This window comes from Aythya fuligula, chromosome 5, assembly GCF_009819795.1.
Source record: "Aythya fuligula isolate bAytFul2 chromosome 5, bAytFul2.pri, whole genome shotgun sequence".
Taxonomy (NCBI): domain Eukaryota; kingdom Metazoa; phylum Chordata; class Aves; order Anseriformes; family Anatidae; genus Aythya; species Aythya fuligula.
The window spans coordinates 7,470,853-7,484,360 of record NC_045563.1 but is presented as its reverse complement, the minus strand read 5'-3'; the positions used below and the strand labels follow the sequence as shown (position 1 = coordinate 7,484,360).

At 39.7% G+C, this 13,508-nt stretch overlaps 1 protein-coding gene across 4 annotated transcripts in view; it reads right to left on the bottom strand.

Moving 5' to 3' along the window:
• SYNE2 (spectrin repeat containing nuclear envelope protein 2) overlaps nt 1–13,508 on the bottom strand; it is a 186,390-nt gene that overhangs the window by 57,407 nt on the left and 115,475 nt on the right. For all 4 annotated transcript variants that reach the window (XR_004253309.1, XM_032188232.1, XM_032188235.1 and 1 more), the window contains exons 71-84: nt 13,387–13,499; nt 12,818–12,959; nt 12,239–12,370; nt 11,510–11,662; nt 11,044–11,253; nt 9,766–9,867; nt 8,579–8,698; nt 8,217–8,417; nt 6,506–6,679; nt 5,793–5,924; nt 3,581–3,777; nt 2,399–2,531; nt 1,283–1,465; nt 688–834 (exon numbers count right to left, since the gene is read on the bottom strand). Coding sequence is in view for 3 of the 4 variants with exons in the window: in XM_032188232.1 (XP_032044123.1) it covers nt 688–834; nt 1,283–1,465; nt 2,399–2,531; nt 3,581–3,777; nt 5,793–5,924; nt 6,506–6,679; nt 8,217–8,417; nt 8,579–8,698; nt 9,766–9,867; nt 11,044–11,253; nt 11,510–11,662; nt 12,239–12,370; nt 12,818–12,959; nt 13,387–13,499 (2,139 nt within the window). In the remaining variant the exon portion in view is untranslated. The remainder of the gene's footprint in view (nt 1–687; nt 835–1,282; nt 1,466–2,398; nt 2,532–3,580; nt 3,778–5,792; nt 5,925–6,505; nt 6,680–8,216; nt 8,418–8,578; nt 8,699–9,765; nt 9,868–11,043; nt 11,254–11,509; nt 11,663–12,238; nt 12,371–12,817; nt 12,960–13,386; nt 13,500–13,508) is intronic.

Here is a 13,508-nt window from a genome sequence, read left to right as displayed (position 1 = left end):
CTGAGCGCAGAGGACCACTTGGTAGTTCCACAAGGCCAAAACAAAATAGATCTCCATAGAGATTTGTGCCTTGAGGTTGGGCTCTTGGACATCTACAGAGGTACAAGAATGGCTTGAACCCTTCCTGTGGCTGGGGCAATAAGACTCTGACATTGGAGCTTTAGCATATAAACTGAGCCAACAGCCTGCTCTAGCATCTCTGCAGAGACATTCATCTGATATCTTTCCCAGCAGGTTATTTCTTTTGATGAAACATAATACTCAAAATCCTTGTTCTCTGTGGAGATCCAAAATTATGAGGTATTCCTTGTTGAAAATGCAGACTAAAACACAGCACAAATGCAGAGACTAGCTTCTTAAGTAAGCAAAGCTTTCCTACTCAACACATCTGGTAACCTGAATGTAAGAGAGAGAAGGAGTGAGACAGATGGGGGTGAGACAGATGGAATGGAATGAGGAAACAGAGAATACAGCACAGCTGGCAGTAGCTGTGTCACAAGGCAGACAGCATTTTGTGTGGCATGGAAACAAAAGGGTTTTATAACAGAAGATGTTAAAGTACCTTTGAGGCTGTTTGGGGAACCCTGAGCGCAGGGGTAAGGATATAACAGTGCCTACAGGCTGTTTCCACGCTTGAGACAGCAAAAGAATCACAAGTTAACCCTGGAGTTTCAGCTTCTCATTTACCTTGTACTTCTGAAGGAGACTTCTGACATGGGCAGCACTGCTTTGTGAATTTACTGATTCTTCGTGTCCCTTCTGTTGTTCCACATGGTCCAGCCAGGTCATTAGCTCAGCAATAGCTTCCCGTGAAGAAAGTTTTTCCATTTGAAGCTAGGGGTAAAGCACATAATGAACCCTCCACATTCTGCTTCTTAGAAATATCAAGAAAGATGACATCTGTATTTTCAGGAGGGCTCAGATCTTATAATTGCAATTATCAGGGTATGAACTTGAAAGTGAGTTCTGTGCTCCAGAGGGGCATAAGACTTAAATTTTAAAAAGTTAGAGAACTCAGAAATTTGAAATAAAACCATTTCTAATTGTAATGGACTTTCATATAAAAGTGCAGAGATGATAGATATGTGCAAAACAGCATAGACAGAACACTGCAATAATTAAACAGCAGTATAACGTTGGGGATATTCTGAAAGCAAGACAGACAGTTAATTAAGAAAGAGGTGCTTTGCAGATATCACACAGCAGCCAACTGAATGCCAGTAGCAACATTTTAAAGTAATTATTCAGCTCGAACTGAGAGATGGCAGCAGTTTCTCCTCACCTGGTGAAGCTTTTCTTGGATAGCTGGGAGCTGCGTAATCAGTTCTCCCCATTTTTGCTCGAACTTTGCCAAAGATGACCTAAGTGCTGCAGTATCAGCTTGCTTCACGTGAAAGAGCTGGTTGGCAGTGCTCACCACAGAAGACTTCAGGGAAGATTTTTCATCAACTTCCTTAGAGAATGTCTGAGGTGCATGGGAGAATTTTAAGAGAGGATAAATATTTATACATCTATTTAAATAAAGAAGACAAACCAGGTTTTCAAGTCACGGGATGAACTGTTTCAACAAATGGATTTTAGCAAATTTGTAAAGTTCAGAAAACCTAAACTCAATGTGTTCTGGCATTGTGTAAGGTCCTTTTCTGCCCATCTAGATACAATGCTGAATACTACCTCTTGCTCCATAGGGACTGGGAATATCCTCATCTCCACACAGTGGTCAAGGGAGCAACCTCAGTCCTCACTCAGGTCTCTGTCCGGCTCACATCTACGTGTCCACCTTTCACAATGCTTTGCTTTCCCACTGTGCAAGACTCCCTCTGTCAGGTCTCACACTGGGGCTCAATCTCCTGGCTAGTCATATGAGGGGAGCACCAGAGAGCAGGCAAAGACATGAAATGCAATTCAGAATCTTCTTTTTATAGGGTTTCTCTTCCCTGACTTTGGCTGACCAACCCCACAGACCCATCCACTTCATTCCTGCTCCCTGAGTCCACCTCTGCTGGTAAATGGTCTATCAGCTGGGCTGAATTGCTGTATCTGGTATTTGGTATCAGTAGCAAGAGAGAAACCATGCTATTATGCTATGCATGCATAAGAGATCCTGGCTGGGCTGTGATATGTTGCAACTGGGAACTCTCTATGAGAGTATCCCATTCTGGTTTATGCACTCTGGCTGGCCTAACTATCTGAAAGAAGTTTTTTTGTGGCCTCCCATCCTCCTGGTTCCCCATCCAGGTAATGCAGTATCTTTGGGGCATGCAGCCATTTTGTGTCATATTCTGCAGGCAGCTTCTAGTCATGGCAAATACAAAAAAAAGTCAAAAGGGTCATTTTCCTGGCAGTCATGATATATCATCTCAACCTGGTAGGATAACTGGTAGGATAACAGACTTACAAACAAGCTGTTGATGTTATCCCTGATGGTGGGAAGGTCTTGTGACACACTGAGAGACTGCTCCTTCCAAAAATTCATTCTCTGCTGAGCAGAATCCAGCCATTTCATTAATTCCTCTGAGTCTCTGTTGTAGCTAAAAGGAGAAAACAAAACACACAAACATTTAACTCCTATCTGAGTCTGGGATACGTTTCTCATCCTCCAAGTTGTTATCTTTGTGAGAAGGTCTTCTGACACCTAGGCAGCTACGTAACTCTTATGGGAGCACAGCACCAGCACGGGCTGATGTGCAACACAGCAGTTCTGCAGCAGATACACAAGAGTCTGTCCCTAGCAGCTCTTTTCAGTTGGTCTGCTCTCTCTGAAAACATCCTCTTTCCATATTCACCCAGCAGATGTTAGGACAACCTCAAGTGGGTGAAAACAGTTTTGCTAGTAGTCAAAATCACTTGTGCATACTGCAAGATATAGTGCAGACAGAACACACAGCAGGATTAAATACCAATAAATCCAGGAATGCTTCATCTCCACCACTGGTCCAGGCAGACTAGGCTCAGAGCACACAGACTGGGTGCAGGGAGAGCTGTGCTTCATACATTGCCTGGTGGACGGGGTTGTAAAGCTCCAGACTGCCTCCACCCAAACTGCCAGGACTGCAGCTGACAGTTGGCTTGGGCCTTGTGAAAGCACAGAGCATACCTGGGTCTTTACCCCTCAGGAAGCTCAAAACAGCAGGGTGAGGCAGCATTTCTACCAGGTCTTGAGAGTTTATAAGGGGGATCGTGTACATGCAGATTGGTGCACTATGCCTTTGTATGGGAATAAAGGCTACTTTGCATTCATAACAAAAATGCTTATGGCAGGATAAGAGCTTCTGTTAACACTTTCAGTACAGGAACTGCAGCATGATGCAGCTAACTCGCCTAGATACTTTGCAATGATAGCAATCAAAACAGCATTCCCACAAAACTAAATGGGAAGTGAAGCGAGTGCAAGAAGATCGGCTGTGTAATACAATACCACTTTTCTGATCACTACTGCTTTTTCTTTTTTTTTGAGTTTTAAGTGAAAGGCAGTATAACATTTATTACTTTTATATCAATATTTAGAAAATGCAACTGTAGAATGTTACAAATTAATTTCTAGCTGATATCTCAAATTGTATTCTGAGTTATAACCCACCTGACCAAGAGCTGGAGTAATGTTTGAAGTCTGTGTAGTTCATTGCCAATTTTTTTGGTTAAGGACAACCACTGCTCTTCCAGCTTCCGAATCTGACTTGTGATTTCTGGACAGCTTACTGCAGTCAGCAATTTCTTCCCTTCTTTCACCATCTGGTATAGCCGGGCATGCTTTCCATCAACACTGCTTTTGATTTGCTATCAGAATATGGGAAGTTTGCAAAATAATAACATTTTAAAAATCAAAAACATGGCTAGCAAAATACATACCATTTGTTCTAACACCTTAATCTCACATTTCCTCTGCCATGTATTTCGTTTTCCATTATGAAGCAATCTGTACTTCAGTACATGTAAAAGGGATATGGTTTATTTTTTCCAGTTTCCTCTTGATAGATCAGAAGAGATCTCAACATAATTTTATACATTAATCAAAACAGGTGATATGATTTTCTGGGCCTTTTTGACACACGTAAACTTCAAGCTATGGATGAACCATATCTATCAGACCTGGCTGCATTGTCTGAACATATAATTGTCCCCAGCAGAAAATTATCACCCTCCTGTTCTTAGTAGGGCTTCTGTCTCTATCCTATTTTTAAAACGTTGCCAAAGTTTTGAAAGAAGCTGTTGGGGTAATTACTGAATAATGGTGGTAGGGAGAAATGAAGAGTGAACAGTGAAGACATTGAGTCGAAGTCATAAGAGTGGCTTGGATTGCTCAGAGAGCTGAATAAAAACAAAGCATCATTTTACCATTACTATACTTCACTGGAAATTCAAAATAAGAAGAGGGAGAAAAAAAAAAAAAGAAAAAGAAACAGGAAGTAGATCAGCCCTAGGGAGAAGGCAGAAAGGAGCAATTGTATGATATGCAAGTTTCTCAAATCTCTCCAGACAGAAGTGGTTATACAATATTTAGTATTAATAGGGATAATTGTCTCACAGGAATTAAACCCCAGAGAATTTTATTCTGCTCTGTCCTTGAAACTGCAAAGCTCCACGGCTGGGAGTCATCCCAAAAGAATCTTCTAAAGCCTTACTACTTTGTTTCTGATGTCATTAAAGTAAAATAAGGACTTAAGAGTGAACGGCTAGTTAAGAACTTACGAAACAAAGGAAAGCAAACAACTTCACAATGAATGGCTATGCAAATATTATATGTCTCCCATCTCACTGTGACAGGCATCTAAAGCACCCGAGGGCCACTGTGATTATTATCTACTGCTGGTTTATTTCAAAAGATAAACTGTAGCTCAGAATTCTCTGGGAACATCCAGTAATTTCTTTTATGCAGTCAACTACATTAAATCACAGTAGTTCTTTTTGTCTTTAGAGTCTATGAATCTAAATATCAAACTGGACTTATTATAGACACAGAGACTCACTAATTCCAAAATTTCCAATAGAGTAGGTCCTCTGAAGACAAAAAAGGTCAAATCTCTGAGGAATGCAAATCACTCTGAGGATACACCACTTTATCGAATATTTTTTCTTCTTAATTTTATAAAACAACCATAAAGATTGTTTTTATATTTTATATATTTTAAAGATAGATAAAATGTTTCAAACTGGACTTGATATTCTAAATAAAGGTATAGATCTGCCATCAGAGCTGCAACTGGGAACAAGCCAGTAGCCTATTTGCCATTCTCTACAAAAGGAATTTATTCTCTTTGGTCAGAGGGAAATCGGGACGTTTCATTTTGAATAGTCAGAATTTTAGAAGGAGCTGTTAAAACCAGTAGGCCTTCTATTGCAACCAGGTGTACAAATATTTGAAGGCACTGGCTTGATTCTCCTCTTCCACAGGTTTTACATCATGGCAAGAAGATCATTCCTGAATTACAGAGAAGTGGCTCCGTGTTCATCCCAAAGTCCTTGTGACTCATGTAGCCTGTGTGCCATTTTTTCATGCTGCTCTGCCTTTACGGACCATTCCCAAGTATTTGCGTTTAAGACCAAGTTCTAAAGCAGCTATAGTCATTACTCCTACTTAGGTGAACTTGTAGACCATGGCTGAAATTAGCTGCCCAATCCCTCATTACTTTTAAAAAGAACATGGAAATTTTCAGCATGCATCCACACACAGACATGGACACAAAGGAAACAGTGCCCTGCAAACTGGCATCTCCTCATATTCCAATTAATCTTTCTTTCTAGCCCTACAGATCCACAAAGATAAACAGTCAGAGAGGCGGACACATCAATACCTGGAGAAGTGCAATCCTTTCCATTAATCTTTCTTCTGTTTCTTCAACCAAATTAACAGATGGCAACGTAGAGTTAACTGCCTCTAACTCCTTACTGAAAGCTAGGCATTCATCATCAAATTCTGTCCATTCCTAAAAAATACATTGCGTCATTAATATAACACATATCTATCTGTGCATTTTTGCTACGTCAGACTGAGACTTTAATGCTTATTCTAGCATCAGTAGCTCTTGTTTCAACGAAACAGAACACGTAAACAGGTAAGTCATATGGAAATATTAAAGTGAGATATGATTTTATCACAGATGAAATAATTCACTGAATAACTTCAAGATTTCTAATTTTAAAGAGGTACACTTAATTTTTTGTTCTTTAGTGGTGTTTTTAAATCATTTTTCAGATTTTATTTTAAAGCAGTACTAGTATTTTTATGTCCTAAAAGGTTCTACTGTCAGCCCAGGCACTCTAAAACTACAACAAGTCATAAAGTCCCACCCACATCAGAGTAATGGATTGAAATGTCCTCTTCCAGAGTTTTTTTCAAAGAAATTGACAGTTTACTGAAACACACAGAACAAGTTGCCATTCAATGGAGATGTAAAAGAAGAACTACTTCCACCCAAAGAATCACAGATACAGAAAGGCTTCCCCTATATGCAACCTGTCTCCTCCTTCCCTTCAGCTTTTACCCTGGGTTTCTTTGGTTCATTACCTTTAACAGGCTCTCTAAGTGTATACCATACTGACTGGCCTTCTGCTCCAACAATCTGACTTCATCCACCAGCTCTCTCCAGAATTTTTCTCTCTTCTGTAGGATGGAGGGAGACACTTTCTCGGAAAATGCTTGCATGAAAGCCATGTGGGTCATGAGGTTGTGGAAAAAGTCCTGAAAAAAAAAAGACGACAAACAACAGTTAAAGCCGGCTCTTTAAGAGAAATCATGCAGGAGTATGGAGAAGGTAGAGGAGACTCACTGAGAAGAGCAGCCAGCTTCAGGACCTCTCAAAGCTGGGAACAGGAACCCTCTACTCAAACTCTACATCGACCCAAGATGGGCAGTTACTGATGATTTTACAGTCAGTCAATAACCATTGATGAGTTACATACACTACTTTCATTTATACATTTATAAAAAATAAAATAATCTACATTTATACCTTCAGTTCATATAAGATACAGAGGTGTTGGAGGAAGATGATGGAAAGAAGTTTTAACTATACGTAAGTTGAATTTAATGTGAGGTAATTATCATCATCCTCAGATAGCCATTATTCAGACTGTTTCACTTAGATGGGAGATGACTCCAAGCATCAAGGGTTTGATCAGAAGTAGTAGGTAGGGCACATAAGTATTTTGGGATAACTGTGAGGTAACAGTTTGATTTAGTTATGGCTCAGCTGAGCCCCTAGGAAAGGGATGAATCTCAGTAAGATACTTTCTCTCAGAAAAAAAACACAAACCTTTGAGTATGCAAGATCATACTCTTCAACCAAGGCCTTAACTAAGAACTAATACCTCGTACAAGAATTTCACTTAAGGACTGTAACCCTGTGAGCATCCTGGTAAGTCTTTATAACTAGGGCAGGAAAAATTACTCTTGCTGTTTTCTTTTATTTTTGTAAATCAATGTGTGTAAATTTGGAGTGCAAATACATTCTATATTTGATTTCCTTTGTAAATAAATTCTTAACATTTTACTCTGCTAAGGGCAATTTCTGACTAAATGACAAAACATCATTCCTATGACTCCAGAGTAGTGATTTGCAGTGCTTGGCATCCTGAAGCAATTCTTTAAGGAGCTAGAGCTACATGAAGTAGTTAAATCAAGACACTGACATGACAGACATGTCTTCCTGTGATTAGTATTGGCCAGGGCTTCTTGCCAAGCAGCAGAACAGTGAGGATGCAGGTGCATTCTCAGGATATTCCATCAAACATGTAGCAGCTGGGTAGAGGAGACACCAGACTTCCAAGGGGAGGATCTAAACTATCCTCCCCTAAAAAAAGAGCTGTTACAGCTAAGTTTCCTCCATCAGATCATGAGGGCACAGAATGCAAAGAATGCAAAGCCTCAACTTTCAGTTGCTAGACTGCAACTTCAGCAATCTCATTACCAAAAGTCAGAAGGACATGCATTTTCATCATATATCAATATGTTCTGAGGTAAGCCACAACAGTAGTATTAAATACACTGGCACAACTGATACCCCCATCTTAATTTATTATGAAAATTAGTTGTAATAAACTGTCCTTCTTAGAGAGATCCAATTTTGGTTAACTGAAAGCTTTTCATCATTTTCTGCAGGTACTCAGGTCCCTCTCTTAAGAGTTATTCTTCTCCATGACAGTTGTGAGCAACCAGTTACAGAAAATAATGCTCCTGATATGCTGATCTGAGCAGTACTGTGATTAGCATCCCATACCTTGTGATTTTCCAGGTGAGATTGTAGAGCAGCCCTGCTTTTTGTTAGCTGCTTTGCATCTTGTGCAACCTTCTCTTGTCCAATAGCAACTAACTCTGCAAACCCACGAAGTAAGTCCTCATACTGGTTCTCACTGATGGAAGGGGAATTCAGCTCCACATACTTTGCTTTCAGAATCCTCCACATGTCATCCAAAACATCCTACGACATGAACATAATTTAGTTAGGACAGAAATGAATCTTACAAACCAAACCACTCATTCCCAGAATGCAAAATAACTATCATTTTTTTGATGCTAAAAATACCTTGCACAGAAAGATCAAACCTTGCTGAATAAGTGGAAACCATACTGTGTTTTTACCTCTAATTTATAAACTTCCTGGATTAAGGTGATAGGTAACTGAAATCTTTCCCCATAGCCTCTCAGTTTTGCTACTTGGTTCTCAAAGTTTTGCAGCTCCAAAGCACAGATATCGGTTTTCTGAAATTAAAGACAACATGAGGTATTAGAAAGAGTTCTGTTCTAGACTTTACATAATCACTAGCTGTGCAGCAGATCCAGGGGCTGGATCTCTGCTGTATGACCACTTCATAAATTGACAATGACATACCGTAATCTAACAAGTTTATGAGCTAAATAGACAAGACTGTTCATGACACAGCTCATTGGGTTTACATGACGCAAGCAGGAAGAGAATTCAGGTCTTGTGTCTCAGTACAACATTCAACATGCATTACAGCAGCTATTAAAAGGAATAATGGCCTCAGAAAATACTATTTTTTGCATGAATTGGAGAGATTCAGTAAGAGATGGACTGGCACAAGTTCTCTCTGAATGAAGGGAAGTTACGTACTGATGGCATTCCTTTTACAAGAGTGGTTGTTTCACAGGATATACCTAAAGCAACAGCTCCTACGTGGGGCTTCAGAAGTTCTGGGCATAGCTTTCAGCCTGGCAGAAAATTGTGTCTGTAAACATGGTTATGAGCCTGTAACAAAAATGTTTTGGGAACCCCTCTTTGCTCCGCCAGCAAGGAAATAGATGGCTCATGACCATTCTGAGAAGGATATGCGGTCTGCTCATTTTAAATTCTCTGCTAATCCCTAAAAATTTTGCACAAAACCTTAACTGGTCAAATGCTACACTAAGATAAAGTGCTCGTAACTGCTGAATGAGTGGATATAAATATTGCAGTCCTATTCCCATGATGAAAAGCTATATAGTTTTGCAAATAAAAAGGTATAACATGTTAAATGCTGCATTTTAAGTAACTTTTTCTCTTCCCTGCTATAGTGTGGGGTTTATTTGCTCTGAGAGGTTGTGGAGAGACTGGTTCCTCCACTCCAGCTGCTAAAAGGATTGGAATTAGGTCTAGCTATGGACTGGGATGTAGTAAGAAGAAAGGGGTATCAAATACTGAACTCTCTCTTTTCCCCATTCTTGAAACCTAAGTGAGACTCAAACTTTAGAAAATATGAAACTTAACAAATTGTAGAAATCTGGAAACATTAGCTAATAAGTTTTTCTTTTCCTTTGAATGAAATTACCTGAAGCTGCTCAGAAACATTATGGCCACATATTGCATTCAAACATTGTTGTAGAGTAGCTTTTTTCTCAGTTAACTGATCATAGAGTAGTCTGACTTCATTCTGCAAAAGAAACATCAGAAGTATATCACACATCAGGAGTATAGTAATGAATAGACAAAATTACACAGCAAACAAAATGGCTACCTCTTATGGCAAAAGCGATTTTGCTCTTTAAAAAACAAACCAAAAAAATACACATTAAGGTCTCAAAGCTGTAATTTGGAGAGGGAAATTCTCTGGTCTGTGAAGTATAAGAAAGGAGATTACTCTGTCACAATGATCCTCTGTGACTGTAAAGATCTGTGAAACTAACAGAGAAACAAATTCTTCTCTTCTGAAAATGAGAAAATAAGCCCATTACTGCCAACTGATGGAACTCAATGGATTCTACATCACAAGACCAGCCCTGCTCCTGTTTGGAGACAACATCTCAGTGCTCTTCAAAGGACTTATTTTATTATTCAACAGCACAGAGCTGGCCTGACTTGCAGATGATGAGCACACTGGAGTTCTGATGAACAGTGGAAACTGTATTTCAAAGACTAGGTTATTCTTCCCTTTCTTCAGAAAGAATACTTGATCTGACTATTTTTCAGCAATAGCTAGAAGATTTAGTCTATCACAAGAATCTATAGAAAACTTTTTCATTATCTGCTTTCCTGAAGAACAACAACAGAAATGCAACTTTACAAAACCATGGCTACTGTTACTGTGGCACAAAATCTCAAGGAACAGTAAATACCAAGGGTTAAATCAACCTCCAATGCACAGCCATAAGCAGCTCAGTGCCAGACATTACACCAAAAGGGAAGAAGCCTGTCCCTCATAACAAATATTCTGTGAACAACAAACAGAGTTTATGGCACCATACTAACTCTGATCAGTCCTGAGTCCACAAAGTAGCACAAAGAATATACAAACCCCTCCCTGGCCTAATTCTTTCCCACAGAAACTTGCTTTAGCCTGTACATTAGCATACATAGGAACCCAAGTTACTTCTACCTTCTCTGCATGCAAATTTTCTACTATGAACAAGGCCTCCAAGGCAGTCAGCACTGTAAACAGCAAAATGAATTTGCTTCTCAAGAGACCAAGACAAGTTTGTTTAGTACCAAAAAAAAAAAAAAAAAAAAAAAGAAAGAGCATTATAGATGGCTCATTTGTAACTCAAATGCATTAACACTGACACGTCTAACAGGTGCTGTGAAACAAGATGTGCATTTGGCAGTGGAGTACCTGATAATTGCTATTGTGATCCAGCCCAGCTTTCATTGAATTGCTCCTTGAAGCAGTGGCAGCTTGAGTTTGTTCCAGCCGCGCCTGCAAGTTGCTAAAGCACTCACAGAACACATCTGTGCTCCCACCAGCGCAGGTAATAGACTTTAAAAGATCGTCCTTTTTATCACTCAAATCAGTGTGAAGTTTTTGCAGCTCGATAGAAAGAGTCTAAAGGGTTGGAATAAAGATAACATGAGTGAAAATGGTCTCTGTCCAAGGAGTCTTGTCTGTAAAATGCATTGGGACTCAAGCTGCTAATTGTTGTTAAAAGGCAACAGGCCCAAATCTGTGCACCAAAGAGCCCAGTTGTGTCAGTCCTGAGTAATACCAGTAAAACAGAGAGGAAACATCAGGCCATATATATATATATTGTAACAGAAATCCACTGGGGTTCTTCCTTGCCCAGATGCTCTAGGGAAGTTACCTCATAAAGAACCTGCTGCACGGCTGCCTCTTCAGTGGAGAGGACTGAGGTGTTTAACATCTCCTCCATATTATTCAAACACCGGCTGATCGCCAGAAGCAGCTCAAACAATTTCCTGTCCAAATTGGAAGAGACTTCCTCTGCCACATTATCCTGTGTAAAGGCAAGTCAGAAGTTTTCAGTGCTTTCACTCAAGGCCAACCTAAGATTTGTTCACTTGTATAAAGTTATAGGTTTAGTCAGCTAATAATAATAAAATGGAATTCATGAAATACTGAGGGACAGTCTTGAATGAGACAGTTGCATGCATGCAATACTCAGAGCTGCCAAGGCCAAAGCTGAGAGTGACCCTCTGTGTATCAGGAGTGGTTACAGTTTTACAGAACTCTGATCTCAGGAACAGGCACAACACAATCTGCATTGTCAGTTCCAATACTGCAGATTTACTGAAATCAATTCATGGGGTCCTCACTTAACACAGTTTGAGGAATAATCATTACCCAAACTAGCATGTCTTTGAGTTCAGGTAGCAGAAGTATCATAGTTGAAACTTGAAATGTTTCCTCTCAAAATGCTACTCTGATTGCACTTAATACCCCATAATTGATGCAAAAGTTATACTATTATATACTACTATGCCCCATTTGCAATGATGCTTGTCTTTATTTCTCAGTGTCTTGTGTCTAGAACCCCTGTGTTTTTTGCAATACTAGAACATGCCATGATTACCTGTGCATGCACCACATTTGCTTCTTGGCTTAGATCTCCCAGCTGGACAGTGTAAGTTTTCAGTTCTTCAACAGTTGGGGTTCCTGCACTAGCAAACATGCCTCGGGGCAGCATGTTCAGTTTCGTTGTAATCTAACAGTGGGAAAAAGAACAATGCAATTAGGTGAACGTCTCATTGTTTTGACCAAAATGTTCTCACTTGCAAGAACTGGGACGTAATGCACATCCACAAAAATCAGCTGGGAGCTTGCTGGCTAACTCTCCTAGTTCCCTTGAAAGAATCAAGCAGATAACATCAGGTCTGAATGTTAACTACAACAATTCACCTACATGCTCCCACACTATACCTAATAGTCACAGCTCCAGAGTCATTATCTACCTCAAAGTAAAATTAAAAGACAACAATGAAAACAGTATGCATTAACAATTTCCTCTGGAGAGCACTTGCACAGATTTCAATTATCTGATGAAGAAAGGACATGATATGACGATGCAGGAAGATACCCTGATTGCTATCTTCAACACAACCAACAGCCTGCAAAAAGAGTGTTAAGAGTGTTTTACTGAAGTTAAACAGACCTGAGGTTCTACAAGCTGGTAGAGAGGAGATTTCATCTTTGATGACAGCTCTTGTTGTAAATATTGCCATTTATTACCCGTTTGGTCCTTTGGAGATAAGGTGGGAACAGCCTGCTTGCTTTTTAGATCAGATTCTCCATTGCTGCATTCAGAAAACATTATTAGAATGGCAAATACTGAAGTAGAATAAACAAAACTAGATTTGTAAGACTTCTTGTATAAAAGTAGTTTCTATTGCATATGCCCCCAAAACAGAGTGCAGCCAAGTGCATGGCTGAGAACAGAGATACCCAGCTTGCCTCTGGTTGGGAATGCTTCAGTTTAAGTTCTGCCTGATACCAAGACTGACTGAACACTGAAGTCAGCCCAATATCAAGGAGGTTGTCACATAAATGAGACTCCATTTCTCTAGACTGGTGATTGCAGAAATCTCCCGGATACTGCATTGTTTTTTTTTATCTAAAGGCAAATGTCCCTTCAAAGAACCAAAGGTGCCCCACTGAAAAGTCTCAGCTGGTTCGGACAGTTTTACATAACTGAATTTGGGGAGTGATTTTGTTATTTTGTACCTTGGTTCTAATTTCTGAGTCACGCTGTCCTCAAACTGTAGCTGCATTTTTTCCACACATGATTCAATGAAGTCAATAAGGCTTTTCTGCTCAGCTGCTTTTACTTTCAGATCCTGTGAACA